Genomic DNA, 22,468 nt, shown 5'->3' with positions numbered 1-22,468 from the left:
TCTATTCCCACCATACCTAACATCTCTCATTAGAGCATGAGATGCTGATCCTCACCTACAAGTGGCCCAAGTTGCCAGCCTCCATCGCCCACTTGTTAAATTTTCTAATAGGCATCTTTGTGCATTCACCCACATGTTTGGAAGAAGCTCCCCATAAACTTCCTCAAAATCATCTCATTATCCGCCTTCAAAACCCTCCTCTTAGCACTGCTTTGCCACAATGCCTACAAAAAAAATTAACAATGGTTTGGCTGCTCATGTGCTGAGACCACTGCTTATCAAGCTTGACAGATACGGTCTCACTGCTTCCTTGTACTCTTGTCTTTCTGTATCCATCTGTTGTCTCCTGTCCTATACCAGATTGTAAGCTCTTGAGGCAGAAGCAGGGGGTTTTGTTCTGTTTGGACAATGCCTAGCACAACGGGGTCCTAGTCCACAACCAGGGCTCTGAGATGCTACAGTAATACAAACAATCACAACAGATGGTTCTCAGCAATAGTCCTTCAATGAGCTATACCTTTCAAATACCTTTCCCAGGCAGGAAAGCTGTCTGGAATGCAGTACAATAGGTTGACTTCAGGAACATTCAGGCTTCTTTTCACTCACAGTACAGCACAGGGTTCACAATTTGACAAATATGTTGCACTTTGTCACAGCAGTTTCTCCCCATCAAAACAAACAAAAAGGTAACCCTGTTTCTGTATCAGCGCTCATGCTAAAACAATGACTGAAAGCTGGAAATGCTCCACAAGGTGTTTAAAATTACTAAGGGTATGTCTACACTACCCGGCAGATCAGCAGGCAGCGATCAACCCAGAGGGGGTCGATTTATCGCATCTAGTCTAGACGCGATAAATCGACCCCCGGGTGCTCTCCCGTCGACTCCTGTACTCCACCGCCATGAGAGGCGCAGGCGGAGTTGACGGGGGAGCGGCAGCAGTTGACTCACCGCGGTGAAGACACCATGGTAAGTCAATCTAAGTACGTCGATTTCAGCTACGTTATTCATGTAACTGAAGTTACGTAACTTAGATTGATTCCCCCCCCCCCAGTGTAGACCAGGGGTAAGTGTTCTTGGTAAACAATTACATTGCTACCCTAAGTTTCTGGAAACAGTTACAACTGTTTTCAGATCAGTGCATCAGGAACGGGAAACTACTTCTCTCAGAAAGCCAACATTTACCTTTTTTTGCGTTCTCTGCTCCTGTCCCTGGAACTATGCCTGCTTCTCTGATGGCTGCGGCTCCTGCTGCGGCTGCTGGAGCGAGACCTGTGACGGTGGCGTTTCTCACGGGATTTGGAGCGAGTTCTTCTCTTTCGTTCCCGGGAGGCAGAGCGAGACCGATGTCTGCGGCGATCTCGAGACCTAGATCTGGAAACAGAAAGGATTTACGGTGAATGAGGCAGACAGCTGCTCTACCAATATACCAATATTTAGTTCTTTGTACTTGGTAGCGGGTCTGTACGGAGATCAGTTTCCAATTATCACAGCTATTATATATTTCTCAGAGACTGGCCCTGAAGGAGGAAAGTGATGGGGGAAATCCTCCAAATTCCGCTGTGACTAGTCCAACAAAATTTAGACCAAATGAAGGGAAGACTCTGCATGTTTGGTGCTTTGCCACTACCCTTCAAAGAAATCAAAGTGCTTATTTAACTGAGTCTATTTAACAAACAAAGTTACAGAATGTTGATGTTATGAAAGATGCAGTGACAATGAGCCTCTGGCAAGTGCTTTATGTTGCAGTTGTCTATGAAGCCTTCTATTTAAGACCTGATATGCACCAGATACCACTGAAGTTTTAAAACAAAAGCTATATTCTTGTTTAAGGCCATTAACATAAGACTATATTTGCAGGCTCTCAAACCTCTGAAGGTTTATTATTACAAATTATTTCCTATTGAAAGGCTGGCAAACGAGTGGCTTCCAACTGAAGCTTAAGAGGCAAAGTGCATTGCCTAAGTACTGACACCTCTGGATGGGTCACCTGTGGAGCCCGAACCTGGGACCTCAGGGTCTAAAAGCACAAGTGTCTCTTGCTTAAGCTAAAGGACCTGGGCCATTAGCTTGCAAGCAGTCACAGAGTCAAGCCTTTTGACATATTCTAACTACTACCAGAGGACAAAAAAACATTGTGTTGGTCATGGGCGAACGCATGTGCATACGCAGTCCAATACCACAGTGATCAGTGCAGCATAAATCTGTTGAGAACGGCCATCCTATATGATGCTTTGGTGCTAAACAAGGACGCTGCAGTCTAATAATGCTTGACAATGAAATTTATAAAGGTTCTAGCTTTTAAAAGCTTGGCTTCACTATAGTGCCCCTTTCCTGCAGATTACATACCTTCTGGGATTCTTGCTATGGGATCTGGACCTGAAACAAATGGAAAATGGCGAATAGTTTTTGTTATACAAACAAATATTCACAATTAGAAAATGCAGATTACAATGAGAACAAGCTAAAGTAATTGATTACTTACCACAGGGGTTGGCAACCTTCGGCACGCAGCTCATCAGGGTAATCCACTGGTGGGCCACAAGATATTTTGTTTACGTTGACCGTCCGCAGGCACGACACCCTTCCCCTCCCCTCCTCCCCCGCAGCTCCCAGTGACTGTGGTTCACCATTCCAGGCCAATGGGAGCTGCAGGAAGTGGCGGCGAGCATGTCCCTGCAGCCTGCCGCAGCTCCCATTGGCCAGGAATGGCAAACAGTGGCCACTGGGAGCTGCGGGGGCCCGTGCCTGTAGACGGTCAACGTAAACAAAATGTCTCGCGGCCTGCAAGCGGATTACCCTGATGGGCGTGCCGAAGGTTGCCAACCCGACTTACCATTACATTTCTTATTCTATGAAACAGTTAAGATAAAGGCCCTATTAAAATGTGAGTTACAGTCTCTTTAGAGAAAGATTTCCCAATGCTACATTGATCTGACTGTTTAAATGCTTCTTCTCTCTTTTCTTTCTGGGTATAGCATACCACAAAAATTCCCTATTTTATTTGAACTCTCTTGTTTTTTATGAAGGCCTTAGAGAGTTAAGGAAAATACTGACCCTCTGTTCTTCTGATGCACAGAACACCTGATTTTATGGGGGATTTCACAGCTGACACGTGAGCTCATCAACATTGCTGTAGAAAGTCACTGTGGACTTCTTAAGTCCACAACAAAATGCATGCAAACAGCAGTTTAAATGAGTCTGCGTGTGAATTCCTAGAAACAGTGATTGTGTATTTCACTGAGAAGATTCAGGACCACTCCTAAAGGGCCAATCATATACTCAACCTCTTTTTTAGGTCTAATTTGAGTATTTCAGGTACTTCCCAATCTATCTATGCAGGTTATTTTCCCTAAAAGACACCGAACGTATAATTTACTTGTTAATTCTCAGAGAAAATTACATGTCTGAAATCACACTGAAAAGTCAATATTTGCTCACGTTTATATTCACCCTGATGTATCCATTACTTATATAGAAAAAGTACAGTAACTCCCCACTTAACGTCCTCTCGCTTAACGTTGTTTCGATCTTACGTCCCTGCTCCATTACAGAACATACTTGTTTAAAGTTGTGCAATGCTGCACTATAACGTCGTTTGGCTGCCTGCTTTGTCCACAGCTGGCAGCCCCCTTATCAGCTCCCCCCCCCCCCATTCCCCTCGCCTCCTGCCCGCAGCAATCAGCTGGTTTGAGGCATTCAGGAGGGAGAAGCGAGGACTCCTCCCTCCTGAACATGGCAAACCAGCTGATTGCCGCCAGCAGGAGGCAGGAGAAGGAGGGGGGAGGAGCAGGATGCAAAACGTGTGGAGTAAAGGGGGAAGGGGGGCGAGAAGAGAGAAGAAGCATGTTAAGGGTGAGGACTTAGGAGAAGGGGTGGAGTGGGCGGGCCGAGGGTTGAGCCCTGCCGCCCCTAGTGCTTGCACAGTAAGGAAAAGTGCTTCTCCTAGCCAAGGAACCGTCAGGCTCCTTGCCTGCAGTGCCAGTGGGCTGTGCCTGTGTGGGGTAAGGTGGGGACACCGCCCATTGCATCATACTCAGCAATGATGATTGTAGTATTGAATTGTTTCTTTAAAATTGTTTAAAACTTATACCTGTATTAAATTGCTTGTTTAAAACTGTTTAAAACATATATAATATAATGCCTTTTGTCTGGCAAAAAAAAATAATTCCCTGGAACCTAATCCCCCTATTTACATTAATTCTTATGGGAAAATTGTATTTGCTTAAAGTCGCATTTTTCAGGAACATAACTACAACGTTAAGTGAGGAGTTATTGTCTTCCACCAGAAACAAGGAGTTATAGGCTTGAGAAAAGCAGTCAAATAATTTTCAATTCATATAGAATTTTCAGCAAATGCAGCCTGTTTTGCCACCAAGCGTACATACACAAACAAATATGCAAGAAAATTCAGTCTTACATAGATTCTACAATGGCTATTAAATGTATGCTACCAAAAATAGAGCAGATCTCTACCTCCTTAGCTTCTCCCTTTCTTCTTTCTCCCTCTCCTCTCTGCGTTTCAGGCGTTCCTGATTTCGTTTTTCCTGTTTATCAGCCACAACCCTCTAAAAAACAAAGGGACATTTTCAATACATCACTTCAGCTGAAAGGTGATATAAAGTCATCTAAACAGTTAATAGTTGGTTCTTTCCCACTTTCTGTGCACGTATATTATCCCCTCTTCTCTCATTCTCTTAGCATCATATTTGACTTGTTTACTTTGTTTCGAAAGTGGCAATTATTACAAGAGAGCTACACTGAAGTGACAGTATTAACATCAAGACTTGAAGGAAGTAGAACTATACTAAGTCAAAGTTTCGCATGGAAGGGAGTTCAAAAGCAGTGGGTCAGAATTCAATGCGAGAGTTTCCATACTAATTCTGTCATACTCTGGCCAATGGGTGGTAAATCAAAATGAGCACAGCTAGAAATTTTATGAACTTCCTTCGTTTACACTGGAAGATAAGTAAGGTCTTAGTCTGCATCAGAAAGACCCTGAATGGGCTGGTGCCTGGTTCTGAGGCTACTTGTCTCCACACTGTGAACATGACAGTTACAATCACAGAAAGGATACTTCAGCTGATAGTATGTGGAGGTTGAATTCACTACAGTTAGGGGCAGGGCACTCTCAGGAGAGGGCCCTTAGGTGTGGAACTCACTGCAATTGGACATTATGAAAAGCCCCAAGTCTTTCCACCTTCTGGGCATAATGCAAGAGATTAATCTCTTTATAAAGGTCGTCTTCTGAGTTGTGGAATTGTCCCAGACCATATTGATTAGATTTCTAAGGAGAGTTTTAGGAAGGAGGAAAGTTATTTTTTTAAGTGACGTACTTCAAAGATTACATACAAAGTACTTTAGGAATTTGGAATAATTATCCATGGACAATTTTTTCAGTTAGTATTCAATTTCTTATCATTTTGATGTCAAGTAATTCCTTGTACAACAATGACAATTTACTTGTAATTATTTTTAATAACTATTCTTGTTCCAGGGAACTATTTGCATTAATGCCTTCCTCTCATAAATATCATACACAACCACACAAAACACTCTGAGTCCATTAGCACTTTTACTCACGATCCTAACAGAAGCATTTTCTGCATTTGGGCTCCAACTGAGGAAAACTTGTGCTTAACTCCTATTGAAGTCAAGGGGCCTTAAGCACCTCCTCACATAGCTCACTGAATTGCAAAACGATAATTCATAGATTTTTTTTTTAAGGCCAGAAAGGACCATTATGATAATATGGTCCTTCCACACACATAAGAGAACACAGAATTTCACTCAGTATTTCTTGCATTAAGCCCACAATTTCTAGTTAGGCTAGAGACTCTCATTTAGAAAAGACATAAGCAGAGCAGGGAGAGCAGAGAAAGTTGGGAGTTTAGAGGTGGTGTCGGGGCTTGTAAGCTCTGAATTCTCCCAGTCTGTGCATGTGCTGGGATTTCAAGGAGCCCCACCCCTCTCCCTTCCTGTTGTGTGATCTGGGGGACTGTGCCCCTTCTTCCTGACCTTCCATCTGAAATGGGATCTGGGGTAGGGAGACTGAAAGCAACATAAATTTAAACATCTGGAATCCAGAAAATGAATAGTTAAGATACACATTACCCCTGTGTGGGTGAGGGGACTGGCCTGCTTTGGAAGAAAGGCAGACTGGATAGCCCTGGGGCCTGGGTGGAGAAGCCTGGCTGAACCACAAGCAGGAGTTCCAGATGGGAGGGGGAAGCCAGCTCAGTGTCCACCTTGGGGTACTTGGCCAAGGTAGCGTGTGACCCTCAAGTAAGCTGCTGTCTGGAATAGGTGTACATAGCAGCACAGGATAGGAGACAGCAAGAAGCAATTTGTTACATGTTAAAAGCTTTTACAGTGCCAACTAACGACTTGATGGAATGGGAAGAGGAAGGGGAGCTGGAAATGGTCATGGTGGAGATGCTACATGCTGTGGGGAACAGTGGGGCAGGAGGGAGAAGGAGATAGACACACCAGTCTTCTCTTGCATACTCAACATTACATGGTTGTTAAAGTAATAAGACTGTCAAGGTTTTGGGATAGAGACTGTAGAAGAGATTTCTCTCATTGGCCCAGTTAGCAACTACACATTGCAAGCATTTCAAAGCACAGAACAAGGGGCGCGGCGCACTCCCCGCACCCTCAGTTCCTTCTTGCCAGACAACTCCGACAGAGAAGGACGACAACGGGATGTGGAATAGACATGAGCAACACATCTTGAAGAACACCAGTTACGGAAAAGGTAAATGTCTTTTCTTCGAGTGATTGCTCATGTGTATTCCACAGTAGGTGATTCCAAGCTATATCTGTTGGAGGTAGGTAGGAGTTCACAAATTCTTGGGACGGAGCACAGCCCTGCTGAACCCGGCATCCTCCCTGGTTTGGGTGACAATCTCATAATGCGAGGTGAAAGCGTGAACTGAAGACCACGTAGCAGCCCTACAAATGTCCTGGATGGGGACATGAACTAAAAAGGCAGCCGACAAGGCCTGTGCTTCAGTCAAGTGCACCTTCACAACTGGTGGCGGAGGGATTCTCGCCAGGCCTAACAATAACAGGTATGGATGCAGGAGGTGATCCAGTTGGAGAGTCGCTGAGTGGAGATCGGCCAACCTTTCATGCACTCGGCCGAGGCGATGAACAGTTGCGAGGACTTTCTGAATGGCTAAGTCTGCTTCAGGTAGAAAGCCAGAGCCCGTCTCACATCAAGCGTGTGGAGGCGGCGCTCCTCACTGGACGCATGGGGCTTGGGGCAGAGGACCAGCAGAAAAATGTCCAGACCCATGTGATAGGCGGAGACCACCTTCGGGAGGAACAAAGGGTGTAGGCGGAACCGGACCATATCTTTATGAAACACCGTGTACAGGGGCTCGGAGGTCAGGGCCCTGAGTTCCAAGACCCGCCTAGCCGACGCGATCGCAACCAGGAAGGCTACCTTTCACGAGAGGTGTGACCAGGAGCACGTGGCTAGTGGCTCAAATAGGGGCCTCATGAGACAGGCCAACACCCAGGTTTTAGGTCCCACTGCGGGACAGGGGGCCTAACATATGGGAAGAGACGATCCAAGCCCTTAAGGAATCGGCCAGTCATAGCATGGGAAAATACCGTGTGGCCCTGCATCGGCGGATGGAAGGCCGACATGGCCACCAGGCCTTGACTGACAAGGCGCTACGGTGAAGGAGGTAGTCCAGAATAAGATGGATTGGGGTGGCCATCGGGGAAACGCCCCGCTCGTCTGCCCTTCTGGAAAACCGAGACCACTTTGCCAAGTAGGCTCGGTGCGTGGAGGGGCGCCTGCTTTCTAGAAGGACACACTGAACCCCTTCTGAGCACGTCCTTTCCTCCCTACCTAACCATTGAGCAGCCACGCCGTGAGGTGGAGTGCCACTAGGCTGGGGTGGAGGAGGCAGCCCTGGTCCTGGGAGCATGTGGATAGAAGGAGTGCCACGTGATCCCGCACCTGTGACTGGGAGCTGCCCTTGACCAACCAGTCGTCCAGATACGGGAACATCTGGACCCCCTGGTGCCTGAGGTAGGCCACCACCGACATACATTTCGTGAATACCCTGGGGGCAGTGGACAGGCCAAACGGGAGGACCATAAATTGTTGGTGTTCCTGCCCCACTATGAAATGGAGGAAGCATCTGTGTCCCTCGAATATGTGAATGTGGAAGTACGCATCCTACAGATCGAGGGCGGCGTACCAGTCCCCGGGACCCAGGGAGGGGATGATGGAGGCCAGGGAGACCATGCGGAATTTGAGCTTCACCATGTACTTGTTAAGGCCTCACAGGTCCAAGATGAGCCCCCCTTTGGCCTCGGGATAAGGAAATAGCTGGAGTAGTACCCCTTACCTTTGAATTCCCCTGGTACCACTTCCACCACTCCTAGGCCCAGGAGCTGCCCCATCTCCTGCTCGAGCAGAGCCTTGGGCGAGGGGTCCCCCAAGAGGGACGGGGTGGGGATGGTTGGGCCGGGAGGAAGTAAACTGGAGGGTGTACACCCGGGAGATGGTGTTGAGGACCCATCGGTCCGAGGTCAGCCGCGACCACTCCGGGAGGAAAGCACACAACCGATCGGAGAAGGGAAGCTTTATTGAGGGTGGACCCCTGATGAGAACTGGCAGGGTACCCCCGGGTGTCCCATCATAACCGCCTTTTCCCCGCTTGCTTGTCTTTGGAGGACTCAGGCTGGGGGGCAGGACGAGACTGCCTCTGTGGGCACCTCTTATAGTTCCGAGATTTCTTATAAGCGGTCTTGTATTTTGACTGGCTGGCCTGAGTGGGAGTCTGCTGCGGCTTGAATGTAGGTTACCCGGAGCCGGAACATAGAGATCCAGAGTCTGGAGAGTCGTGTGGGAGTCTTTCAGGTCATGTGGCTTTGTATCCACTTGCTCTGCAAACAGAGCTTTGCTGTCTAACGGGAGGTCCTGCAGGGGGGTCTGCGCCTCGCTGGACAGCCCAGAGAGCAGGAGCCATGACGTCCTTCTCATGGATACCGTGGAGGCCATGGACCTCATGGCTGTGGCCGCTGCATCAGAAGCTACCTGCAGGGTTGCCGTGGCAGTCTCCACCAGCACTTTGAACTCCTTCCTGTCACGGTCCTGGAGGGAGTCCTCGAACTTGAGCAGGGGGCCCTGAATTCATACAGACCCAGGAGAGCCTGTAACTGGAAGCTCGAGGACGAATAAATTTTTCTTCAAAATGAGTCCAACCTCCTTGAATCTTTATTTGTTGGGGTATGGGCTGGTTGGGACAGCCATTCCCTGTGGTTGACTGACTCGACCACCAGGGAGTTAGGAGCAGGGTGGGTGTATAAATATTCATGCCCCTTGGGTACAAAATACTTGAGTTCCACTCTCTTACAGTTGGGGGCCAATAAGGCCGAGGTTTGCCACAGGGCATTTGAAATTTTTGCCACCCCTTCGTGGCTAGGCAAGGCCACCCTGCCTGGTGCCAAGGAGGACAATACATTGAACAGGGAGTCTGAGGGCTCCTCCATATCCTCTGCTTGGAGGTGGAGGCTCGATGCCACCCTTTTAGAGTTCTTGGTGGGCCCTAAAGTCCTCCTGTGGGACGGAGGGGCTGTAATCACCTCATCTGGGGAGGGTGAGGAGGCCGGCACAGTACTTTGGGTGTCCACCGGCACTGGAGGATCCACCACCTGGTCGGTCTCTGGACATGGTGCCGAGGATGTACGTCCCACTGACTCCTTCCTCAGAGGTCTGGAGAGAGAGGCCGATGGTCCTTGTGAGGCTCCAGTCACCGAGTGAGCCCCCATTGGGACTGCGTCGGGGGCCATGGTGCCCACTGGTACCACTGGGCCAGCCACAGGGCCCGGTGCCACTGCACCTGCTGTTTGACCTGACTGGCCTGGCCCATCGATGGACAACTACGAAGGGAGGCCGGGCTGACATACTACCTGCCGCTGTCCCTGGATCGGGAGGAACGGGGTGCCGGGAGTGATGCCAACCACGGGACCGCAATCCTGATGTGGAAGACTGGTACCGTTGGTAACGGCTGCTCCGCGATTGGCTCCGGTGGGTGGACCCGCGACGGCGAGATGCCGGCGATTGACGCCCGGGGCTGCGGAAGCGGTGCCGTGGCGGGGTCCTGTAGCAGGACGCCAAACAGAAACGACGTTGACGTTCGTGCTGTGACTGGCTGCGATAGCCCTGCCAAGATGAGGACCTTTGGCGTCGTCTGCCTCGGTCCTGTCAGTGTTCGCTCCTCGAAGCGAAACGGTGCCGAGAGTCTTGGTCAGACGGAACCCAAGCAGACAGCCTGGTGGGCGTCAAGGGCAATCCACGTGGACTTTGCCCTGAACGGTCGCTGGGCGGCGAACGGCGTCAGGAACGTTCCCTCAACCAAAACCAGTACCAAGCCGATGTGATTGTGGAGATCCCAGCAGCAGCTTGCCTCTGGAACGCGGGGCCGACATCGGCAGTGCTCCTGGTACTGGCATGGATATAACATCTCGGGTCGCCTGAAGGGCCTCCAGTGTGAAGGGCACCCGGACATCCGGGGAGGCCTGCTCCGAATGGGCTAGGCTACTCCGCTTGACTTGACCCAACATGGGTCTAACCTCTGTCCCAGGTTTACTCTGGTGCCGGGGCGAAGAAGGCCTCTTTCTAGCCTTCCTGGCGTGTCCCGTGAACGGGGAGCAGTACCGACTAGTTGATGGCACCGAAGGGTTGCCGTGCAGACACCGCAGTGCCCGGTGCCAACTCAGAGCGGCACACCAGAGCCGGGGCCAGCGCCAACTCCATCAAAATAGCCCGGAGCCTAATGTCCCTTTCTCTCTTGGGCTGAGGCTTAAACGACTTGCAAATCTTGCAGCGATCGCTGAGTTTCCCCCAAACAGCCCGTCTGCGGATCACTCAGTGGCATAAATCGCCTACAAGTGTTGCATGACTTAAAACCCGGGGCCCCGGCCTGGGTGCTCTAGCTTAGCTAAACTAAACTTACTAACTACAGGTACCATACACTGAATGAACAAGCAGTTTTGGGGACGAGCTACAACAAAGCTGGAGCAGAGCAGTTCCGAATCACCTTCACTGGCGGCAAGAAGGAACTGAGGGTGGGACAAGCGCGCAGAGCCCCTTATACCGCACCATGGAGGCACCACTCCAGGGGTCACTGGGGTGCTCCCCTATGGGTACTGCTAGGGGAAAAACTCCCAGCACCAGTGCACGTGGCAAGCACGCACACCTACTGTGGAATACACATGAGCAATCATTCGAAGACGAATCACCACATACCGAGAAGTTATTTCAATGGTTAAGCTACTGTTAAAAATGTGCATCATATTTCTAGTTTGAATTTATCTAGCTTCAACTTGAAGGCACTGGATCTTGTTACGCCTTTGTCTGCTAAATTGAAGAGCCCTCTACTACCAAGATCTCCCTCCCCATGTAGCTACTTTTACAGGGTGCTCAAGTCACCTATTAACCTTTTCTTGGATATGTTATATAGACAGAGCTTTCATTTCTCACTGTAAGGCAGGGTTTCCAGACCATTAGTCATTCTTGTAAATCTTTTCTGGATCATGTCCAATTTTTCAACATCCTTTTTGAAGCATGGACACCACATTCCAGTAACGGTCCTGTTCACATTGAATAGTGAAGAAATACCACCTCTATTCCTACTCAATATTCCCCCTGCTTGTACATCCAAGAATCGCATTACCCCTCTTAGCCATAGTATCATACTGAGAACTCATGTTCAGTTCATTATCCAACATGACCATCAAGTCCTTTTCAGTGTCAGTGCATTCCAGGATACACTTCCTTCTTCTGTAAGTATGACCTACGTTCTTTGTTCAGAGATGTATGACCTGCATTTGGTTATATTAAAATGCAGGTTGTTCAAATAAACTCGCCATGCCAAGAGATCATTACACTGTCCTGTCATTATCTTTAACTTACCATTCAACCAATTTTTAATATGGGCCTGCCTCAAAAGTTTTAAATTTACAAGATGAACAAATAAATTCACATACAATAAAAAGTTTCCACTAAGATCTTCTCGCATGTGATTAAGTTGTCAGTAAAAGAGAAAGAAAAAATAAATAAGACTGATTTACCCTGAGCTCCTCAAGTTTCTCCCTTATTTCGATGAACCCTAAGTGCAGTTTTCCTCCAAAGTGGTCAGCAAGTCGCCTGTCGTTATCATGAAGACCAAGGTAGGCAGAACACACTTCACAGACACGGAGCTTCTGCTGCTGAAAGCTGGAGGCAGGCATTGAATTCCTGTACACTTCCTGGGGGGGGAGAGAGGAGGGGGAGATACATTGAGAGCTTCTTACTCTTCGATACATGAAAATATGAACACAAGAATGTCTTACCAGAAGCAACATACATAAAGGGTTATACCTACCAATTAAGAGTCAGAGTAATTCAGGATACTATATTAGACCTGTTTTACTACTAATTTTATCCTTGTGAGGTATAACTCAAATGTCTCCATTAAAATACAAAGAAGTTTCATTATTTTTAAATATAACATTATTTGGACACTAACTACAAAAAATAGGGCCATGAACAATTCATTTTGCTTTCCAAATAAAAAAAGAAAACAGACCTGTTCTTTAATCTCTACTCCACAGTAGGTTACTTTGGAGGAGTCTGACAATTTTTGAGAGTTCGACATAGGTAGTAAATATTAGCAGTGAGCACCATATCTATGAAGATTGCACAGTGGCTTCCACAGTGAATCTATTTAAAATGCTATCCTGAAAAATCATCTTTCCAGTCTTGATCTTTACTGAAGAGTTATTTTTAAATTAAGGAAAATTTGTTTGGCCATTTCTGTATCTGAGGACAGCTGGGAGAAGGAACAAAGCCACACTTAATCCTCTGTAAAAAAACAACAACGAATATTTGCAGTTATTTTAAGCTGCTCAAGCATCAAAAAGACTCAGATAGAAAGCAGAAATATGACATGGAAATAGCTCTCAGTGAAGAGTCTTTTGAGAGCTCCAGTGAAAACTGGTTTGTCTTGTCAGAGTTAAACACCTTTGAAAAAGTCTGGCTCAGTGCAACTCATGATGCATAAGGCTGAAAACTAGTCTTCTTACCAGCATTAGCCATGACAACAACTGGTCTTAACAACTGTAGAACCAAATACACTGTCCATAGAAACGAAACAGACCAACATAGCTCAATTAAAGTAAAAGCCTTATCTGTGGAAATAAATACACTTGAAATAGCGCAGGACTACCTTAAAAAAAAAAAGTGGGAATACCAGAGACCCCAATGGACTGAACAATAACAGAATAGTGGTGAAAATATTTGATATATTTAGGCCATCTAACTCTGTAGCAAAGTTAGCTTTACAATGAGGGTGGATAAAAATCAATGATTTAAAATCTTTTTTTAAAAATCCCATTTTTTTTTTATTTAAAGCGGATTTTTTTGATAAAATGCTTTTTGAGGAAAATACCTATCTAAAGATAGTTTTAATTAAGATACATTATAGCTCAAAGCTATCTCATCATGGAATAGGGATTATAAATTCTAATTCTATAGTATGAGACAATATATACATGTAATGTTTAAGAAAAGTTTTGTAAATGAGTTCCAATAGTTTATGGATTAGGGACCCAATCTTATGGGGTTCCAGGGGCTTCTGTATAGATTATTTAGGTTAATCTTTCTATCTACCAAATGGGACTCAGTGCTCAGTCTAGAAGATACCATCAGAGATGCTTAATTTTGCAGTTCTCAAACTGTGGATTTGTGTCTCCAGAGATAACATGCTTGTTAACAGCAAAAATATTTTTAAATAAATAAAACAACAACATACAGAGGTGAGAAATAACAGACCTCAACCCTATTGTCCCTCTGCAAATTTGTGTCAATCCCTTATCTCTCTCTAAAAGTGCAAAGTTTCAAAAAGTTCAATGAATAGAAGATTGTTGAGGGCAGAATAGATCTGGACAAGGCGAAGAAGTCTGGAGATAAACATGAGAAGGGAGGGACAGGTAGTAGAAACAAAAGTGAAACTGTTTGAGCAGCATATTCCAGAAGTCCTGAGGTCTTTCTGAGTGTAGCCTTCATTGATTTGAGATCTACCATACCATTCTCTCACTAGAAGGGAAAATCTATAATGGCAGCAGGCCGTAAAAGAGACCCAGTTTGGGGATATTGTAATGAAGTTCCTCTACCTGTGGGTTAAGACAGGCATGCGTGCAAAATGCAAACACTGCAACAAAGAAATGCAAGGCCTGGCTGCCCGAATGAAATAACATCATGAGAAGTGTTCCTTCCCAGGAGGAAGCTGCGCTGAAGATGATGAAAGGAAAAAGAAAAAAGTCTCCATCATCCAGAAACAACCATAGACGAGTTTGTGATAAGAACCAGCAGATTATAAAAGAGGTAATTGATGAAAAAATTGCCCCGTTTGTTTATGCAACAAACTCTCCTTTCCATATGATTGAGAACCCACACTTCATTAACATGGTTCAGTCATTAAGACCAGGATTCAGTCCACCCAACAAAGCAGATGTCGCAGGCAAATTGCTGGATAAACTGTATGAAAGAGAAATCGAGCAGTATGCAAAAGGTCTAGAGGGAAAAATTGTTAACTTGAGTCTTGATGGGTGGAGCGATGTCCACAATGATCCTGTTGTATGTGCTTGTGTGACAACGGAAGAAGGGAATGTTTTCCTTACAGAAACAATTGATACATCAGGAAATGCACACACAGAATACTTACAAGAAGTAGCAGTCGGAGCTATAACAAACTGTGGAAAAAAATTCAACTGTCTAGTACGCAGCCTCGACACAGACAATGCTGCAAATGTATCTAAGATGAGAAGAAATTTAGAAGAGAGTCCCAAGCTAATAACATACGGTTGCAGTGCTCATTTGATGCACCTCGTAGCCAAAGACTTCAGTGTTCCAGTAATAAAGGCTAATGTTGTTGAAACTGCAAAATACTTCCGTAATAACCACTTTGCAGCAGCTGCTCTGAAAAAAGTGAGAGGAACCAAGCTAATTCTCCCACAAGACATGCAATGGAACTCAGTAGCGGACCTTTTGAGTAATATATCAAGAACTGGCCCAATCTGATGACAGTTTGTGAACAAAATCGTGAAAAAATAGATGGCACTGTCACAGCCAAAGTTCTTAACATTGGGCTTAAGAGAAATGTTGAACACATGCGGAGTACCCTGAAGCCTATTTCTGTAGCCTTGAACAAAATGCAGGGAAATAGCAGTTTTATTGCTGATTCTGTTGAAATTTGGAAGGAACTGAGTGAGATCTTAAAAAGAGAAATATGCAACGACAGAGTTAAATTACAAGCATTAAAAAAAAAAAAAAAAAATGGGACAAGCACTTTCTCCAGCTCATTTTCTTGCAAATATTCTCAATACTCGGTACCAGGGTCAAACCTTAACTGCTGAAGAAGAGGAGTTGGCTATGACATGGACATCCAGCAATCATCCCTCCATAATGCCAACTATGATAAACTTCAGAGGTAAGGGTGAACCATTCAAGAAATATGTTTGCTGATGATTTTTTAAAGAAAGTCACACCAGTGAACTAGTGGAAGTCACTTAAGCACTTGTATTCAGAGACTGTTGAAGTGATAATCTCACTTTTAACAGCAGTAGCTTCTTCTGACGGTGTAGAAAGAATATTTTCTTCCTTTGGACTAATTCATTCCAAATTGAGAAATCGTTTTGAGACCTGAAAAAGTAGGAAAGCTTGTATTTCTTTTCCAGATTATGAACAAACAGGAAAATGAAGGTTAAGATGACTTAGTTAGCTGCAGAAGCCAATATTTTAAGTTTCTCATGTTGACCTGGCTGACATAGTAGATTAAATATATTTTTTTTTAAATTAACTATTTTAGTTAAACAATTTTAACAAAAAACAAACCTGATTTTAAAAAACTTGAATGTTTACATTCAAAAATTTATATGCTCGTTTTGTTAAAATATTGTATGTTTGCTGTTGAAGAAAAACATCCAGAATATACAACATTGTTGTTTTAGTTAAATAAAACAATTTAAATGTCTGTCTGGTGATGTTCTCCTCCTAATACAGCATGGCAAGAAAATCCTCCAAATATTAATGATTAATAACCTGTTGAATTGGAGATAGTTCACCTCCCAATGATTTCATAAATATCTGCTTCAATTACCTTTGGTAAATGAAATAACCAAACAATCATTCATTTTCTGATATAGCTGTAAAACTAATCTGAAAAGTTTTCAAAAAACACTTTAAAAATGTATAGTGTGTGTGTACCGTCTAAAAATGAAACCTACATCTATTTCTGAGTTGTGAAGAATACGTATTAATATTATAAAAACCAACAAGAATGCACTTTTATGTAGAAATCCATGATTAAATCGAGTCGTCCTGACTAGTGATTTAAATCAAATCCACCCTGTTTACAACTGATTGCCTCATACCCTGAATCAAAATTAAGGAAGTGCTGCTGATTGATAAGAAATTGTATAGTACATAGCTGCTGATGAAGTTTAAATTATTTTGGGGCATTCAAAAAAATTTAGGTGCCAAAATACACACTTTCGGAAGAAAAATCCCTTTTACATAGAAGTTCAAGTCAAAGGCATACTCAGCCATTTCCATTTTGGTAATAAAAATAATACAAACCATTTAAAACCTTTCAATACATGCTGAGCATTCTAAACCAAATTATTCAGAGAAATATGGTTTAAGAGATCTGGTCTCATCTCCTAAGACCATCTGGAATGAAGTGTCAATGAATTCACAGATGTAAAGACAACAAAATTACCTCTGCTTCTCTCTTCTTTGCCCTGGCTTTCTCCACTTCATCCATTACTTTCTGGGACTCCTCCACATTTCCGTCAGCTCCCAGCTGTTCTACTTTGGCCAACAGCTTCCCAATTTCTTCATTCAATTCATGAACTCGTTCAGCCTTGGAAAAACAAGTGGGAGCTCAATACAGGCAGGTTTTCATGTGTTTTGGGTTTGGATTTTTCTCAGAGAAGCTAGATTGTGCTTGTTGGGATTAATATCCAGAAGTCATTGCTTATATGAAATAAACTCTTTAAGGCAAAGTCAATGGAGACACATGTGGATCAGAGATATTTGTATATAAACAAGTAGTGTAGGCCCCACCCAACCTGTATTCTCCAACACATATACTCCAAAGTAGGAAGTCCACCGTGCATATTCACAAGTTATTAAAATTTTAGGTTATGACATTTCTACAGCTGCCTCTGGGATTTTCATGATGGTAACTGTTATGATGCAAGATTCCCATAGCTGTTGAAAGGGCTATCTGCACTCTACTTGCTTTGTCTCTGGTTATGCTCCCTTCGAGACCATAAATTTGTTTAGAAATCCTGAACAATACAAAAATTGTGAGATCATTGCCCTCTATGCAATAAATAGGTTTGTAAAATTAATATTTTATATAACCATTCCTCCAAACACATACATGCACTCACAAAAACTAGATGAGACAGCATGAACCCCTAAGCTATCTCAGCAGTTGAGAGTCGGGGCAAAAGATGGAGTTATCACTTTTTCATGGCATGCTCCACCACAGAGACTGAAGATTCCTGAAGGAGACGTGGATGACCAGTCGTCTCCCTCTTTTTCCTTCTCCTTTTAGGCAATGTTTCCCAAACAGTGAGTCCCAACCCAAGAGTGGGTTGCAGGAAGGTATTAAAGAAGTCATCATATCCATGGCTAGATCACCGGGCCCCGGCCTAAGAACATAAGAATGGCCATACTGGGTCAGACCAAAGGTCCATCTAGCTCAGTATCCTGTCTTCCGACAGCGGCCAATCCCCGGTGCCCCAGAGGGACACCATCCCTGCCAATAGCCATTGATGGACTTATCCTCCAAAAAAATTTTCTAGTTCTTTTTTGAACCATGTTATAGTCTTGGCCTTCACCTCATCTTCTAGGATATTTTGCCTAGGCAAATATACACTTCTCATGGCCCAAATGGGAGGCACCAGGATGCGGGAGCAGAGGGCTTGAAGAGCAAGCCTGCCCTGCAATCACCCTGCAGTGGCAGCTCCTGCCCTGGCTCCCCACTTTGGGAGTTGCAACCTGGCACACAGGACTGCAGGGCCACTCACATTTGGCGAGCCAGGCCCAGCTGGAATAGAGAGCCAGGCCCAGGCCCGCAGGACAAAGTTCCCTTAAAAGTTTGGGAACCACCGCTCTAAACTCCCACATGCACTAGGCCAGGATTAGGGTTGTGGTGCCAGGGTTGGAGGGTGCATATATTAATGGTGGGTTGCAAAAAAAATTTAAAAATGCTGTTGGGTGGGTCGCCTTAGTAAAAAGTTTGGGAAACAGTGATTTTAGGGACAGATTCGGGGAGGAGAGGGAATCTCTCTCTCTCAAAACAAAAATCCTCAGTTTGGGTGGCCTGTCAAAGCCTAAACTTCCTTCCTTATGAAAATGGTTTGAATTTCACTAATGGGTAGTCTCATTTGAATTCAGCTCAGGTGCACTTGTGCTAAATAAGAAATGGTTACTTTCTGATAGAGGAAAAATCAGCCCAATTATAAGTATTCCCTTAAGCAGTCCAACAGGGCTTTGCAGCATGTCAGAAACCAGTTTTAAATGCTTACTTTAGCTGCAACTTCAGCACTGATCTCTTCTTGGGTTTCTGCTAGTCTTTTCTTAGCCACTTCAGTTCTTCTGTCACAGTCGGCAATGAATGACTGCAGGTGATCCATTGCCTAAAACATCAAAAGATTATCACTGCCAGAAAGAACAAGCAAAGCCACCTAGACAAAAAATCTGGACAAAGACATATTTGAGAATGTGTGGGAATTACCTAAAACTCCTTTTAGGTTCTCTTCACTAAGAAAAAGATCATTTTTAACCAGTGTTCAAATCTTTAGAGAGTAGCCTAGAGTTTACCTCAACCAGCTAATATAGGTTAAAACTAAAAATGTTTCATCATTGGGATTCTAAATGAGAGTTAATTAACATGGATTGGTTTAACATGGGTTAAAAATATATCTTTATTCCTAGTGAATATAAGGCCTTAGGAGCTCACAATGTGACTATTCAAAGCACAGATGACCGCCATGGTATATAATCTGTTAATCCAGATGCATAACAGAAATATACTTTTAATTCTGTGGATAAGTATAGCATCCTAAAGCCTCTCTTCAAAACATACATTTGTTACTCCTGAAGGAATTCATGTCCCCCCCCACACACACATTTTTTTTCTCTCCGCAAAAAATACATTCTGCCAAGGAGGTGCTACAGTTATGCCTTTTGCCTGCCAGGGGCTGCTGCAGTGCCAAAACAGAGGGTAGCCACTCACTAGCCTAACAGCCGAGCAAAGAGAGAGCAAAGGCTGTGTTCCTCACAACACTCTGCTAGCAGAGCCAGGTGAGGAGGCACATATGGGGGAAGGGAAAGAGAGTGGAGGCACACGGGGCAGGTCACAGACTGGGATTCAGAAGGGACACTGGAGGGAGGGGGGAGACAAATGGGGGTGGGGACTGAATCAGAGTGGGGGTGAAGGGACATGTGCCTGACTGAATGGGAGAGGCTAGGGGTCAGCCAGGGTCTGCATGGGAGAGGCTCCCCAATTCCCTATCACTCTCCCCCGCATCCCCCCCAAATAAACAACTGTTCCATACTTCTCCCACCCACATCCAACAACCTTCCAGGTTCATTCCCAGGCTCCTTCCCAGCAATTATGTCCCTCTCCCTCAGTTCCTCCATTACCCGCGACTCCCTGAAGCCTTTGCACTGCTTCTGATGGGTGCGGGAAACACATTTCTGTAGTTTAGTGTAAATGAATTACTACTCAAAGTTCTATATTAATACAGTGGAACCTCAGAGTTCTCAGGAATGGAGGTTACTTGCAACTCTGAAATGCTTGTAACTCTGAACATAACGTTATGGCTGTTCTTTCAAAAGTTTACAACTGAACGCTGACTTAATACAGCTTTGAAACTATACTATGCAGAAGAAAAATGCTTCTTTTACCATCTCAATTTAAATGAAACAAGCACAGAACAGTTTTCTTACCTTGTCAAATCTTTTTTTTTAACCCCCCGACCCTCCCCCCCCTTTTTTTTAAAAGTAGTTTACATTTAACACAATACTATCCTGTATGCCTTTTGGGCAGGGGGTACCTCTTCTGCTGCCTTATTTTGTACTTCCAGTTCCAAATGAGATGTATGGATGACCGGTCAGTTCATAACTCTGGCGTTTATAACTCTGAGGTTCTACTATATGGCTAGCAAGGAACTTATTTGTCAAAAAAACATTTCCTGAATCTTTTTCATTGTCTGTATTGTTACAGACATACTTGTAGACAGGTATTTTAAAATAAATTACCAAAATAATTGAAACTGGCATGATTATATTGCGTTATTTTGACAAATAAAATATGCAGAATTTTAAAATATTGTGCACATAATTTGTATTTTTTTTTTTTTTTTTTGGTGCAGAATTCCCTCATGAGTAATTTGCATTGTAATGAACCACAATCAGTTTTGAGACAGGAGTTGATGGCAACAGTCGGATGACGTCCAGAATTATGGGGATAACAGATATGGAGACTTATCTGCCTAGCCACAGACACAATACTCAGCTCTAGCCACAGACTAGATGCTTAGCTATTTATATGCCCCCATTATTGTAATATCTAGATAATCATGCAAGAGCCCCACCCTCCAAATCTATAGCTTTGTGGAGAAGGTTTATGTTTTCTCTATATACTTAGCATGTTACATCTATTGTACGTGCATAACCAGTTTGTAGAGAGAATAGTGCATTTTAAGGCAAAAAACATACATCAAGCTCAAAGAAAAAGTCTTGTTCTTTGGATGCAATTTCATAATCTGCTCTTAATGCCAGGTCATGCACCTTCAGACATTCTCCAAGGTCCATCCTCTGAAAATAGACACAAATGATTATTTGGGGGTGGAGTGGGAGAAGAGGTATAGCTTAATCTGTAGGAGAAATATTACTATAAGTGGAGTGTGTATGATTTTTTCAATTGTAAAATATTGGAAAGTGAACCATGTTTCTTTATGGAACTTCACAAGATTATTTTAGTATTGCTGCATATTATTTCGGTATTGCTGCAAAAGCAATGTGGCATTTGGAATGATTACAGCATGCAGGTGTCAGAAGAAATAAAGCAGAAAAATGACTAACATTAAGTCAGATCCTATTTGTGCTGTATCACCTGAGAACCATCATCTCCCAACCTAGTTTAAAACATGCTCACTAACCAAAGTTCATGAAAATGATTGAAGTAATAGACACCCGGTATTTAGCTAAACAATTTAAAAGGTCCAAGTCACTGCAATGCTGTTTTCAGCTAACTGGGTAATAGATAATCTGCAGTGACAGTTGTTGGCCCACATTAGGAAATAAATGACTTAGTCTTAATCATCCTTTAAATTGCTGCAATCTAAGCTTTCTTACAAAGAAGCATTGTTTAGAACTGGACAGGTTAAATAAAAAGTCTGGATGAAATCTCCCTCTCCCTCAAAAGATTTTGGTGATGAGCAAAGACAAACCAGCAGTCTAAATGCATGTCTTAAGACTGAGAGATAAAAAAGAAATAAAAATAAAAACAAAACAACAAAACTCCAGCCCCTTAAATAGTTTATCTTTCATCTAAAGTAGTATTAAAAGGGATGCAGTGGGAAGGGGAAAGAGGCAAAAGGAATGAGGTATAAAATGAAATGGATTGAGCTGCTGCCCATTATATGTTACGCAGAAAAAACCTGCAAGGAGCAGAGAATTCTTTCAAAGTGTGCCCAGAAGGGTACACTCAGCTAGCAGTTAAATTCTGTTTCTAATTCGAAATTCAGCTATAATAAAGCATAAAGTTCTAATGAAACCAGCTACCTATGAGTTTGTAAGGAGGCAAGACAAAGCAAGATAAACATAATCCAATCGGTTCATACTGAGAGAAGGAACAAAGTGTTACCCAAAACACCATGTTATTATGCAAAATGAGATTCTGCAAAGATGTGTCTTTATTTTTTCTCCCATGTGAAAATGCTTAAGACTCAACAAAAATAGGTTACCAACATCTTTATTTATTTGACTACATCACATAACATTTTTAAAAACAGAATGAGTAGAATTTTCCTTAAAATCAACAATCTAAGATAACAATGAGAAATATTTAACCAATAAACTATGAAAAGTATCTGAGAAGAAACAATAATTTGTAATTTCTAAGCCACTTGTTGGCAGTGGCCATCCTGCTAAAATGTGACTTCATGCATGCAACTGTCAGTATGCATGGAGAGACTTGAATATTGTCAGAGACTGGAAATGTCAGTGCTCTGGTTTAACAGTGATTTTACAACCAAAATAAAAATTTAAAAAATGAGTTTAAAGCATTTTTTAAAAAAAATAAGCCCAGTATTAACAGCAGGGGGAAATTTGAGAGTCACCTGATATTTGACTCCAATTGTCAAAGACTATTTCACTTT

The 22,468-nt window shown here is 43.8% G+C and overlaps 1 protein-coding gene across 5 annotated transcripts in view; it reads right to left on the bottom strand.

Moving 5' to 3' along the window:
- Positions 1-22,468, bottom strand: part of LUC7L2 (LUC7 like 2, pre-mRNA splicing factor) — a 57,347-nt gene that overhangs the window by 11,853 nt on the left and 23,026 nt on the right. For all 5 annotated transcript variants that reach the window (XM_054030181.1, XM_054030190.1, XM_054030196.1 and 2 more), the window contains 7 exons: positions 20,805-20,903; positions 18,608-18,718; positions 16,786-16,929; positions 12,098-12,274; positions 4,475-4,566; positions 2,348-2,377; positions 1,184-1,372 (listed from right to left, as the gene is read on the bottom strand). In XM_054030181.1, the coding sequence (XP_053886156.1) occupies positions 1,184-1,372; positions 2,348-2,377; positions 4,475-4,566; positions 12,098-12,274; positions 16,786-16,929; positions 18,608-18,718; positions 20,805-20,900 (839 nt within the window). In that variant the 5' untranslated portion in view covers positions 20,901-20,903. The remainder of the gene's footprint in view (positions 1-1,183; positions 1,373-2,347; positions 2,378-4,474; positions 4,567-12,097; positions 12,275-16,785; positions 16,930-18,607; positions 18,719-20,804; positions 20,904-22,468) is intronic.

The sequence above is a fragment of the Malaclemys terrapin genome, chromosome 1 (assembly GCF_027887155.1).
Source record: "Malaclemys terrapin pileata isolate rMalTer1 chromosome 1, rMalTer1.hap1, whole genome shotgun sequence".
NCBI classification, from domain to species: domain Eukaryota; kingdom Metazoa; phylum Chordata; order Testudines; family Emydidae; genus Malaclemys; species Malaclemys terrapin.
This window is presented reverse-complemented; position numbering and strand designations above follow the sequence as displayed.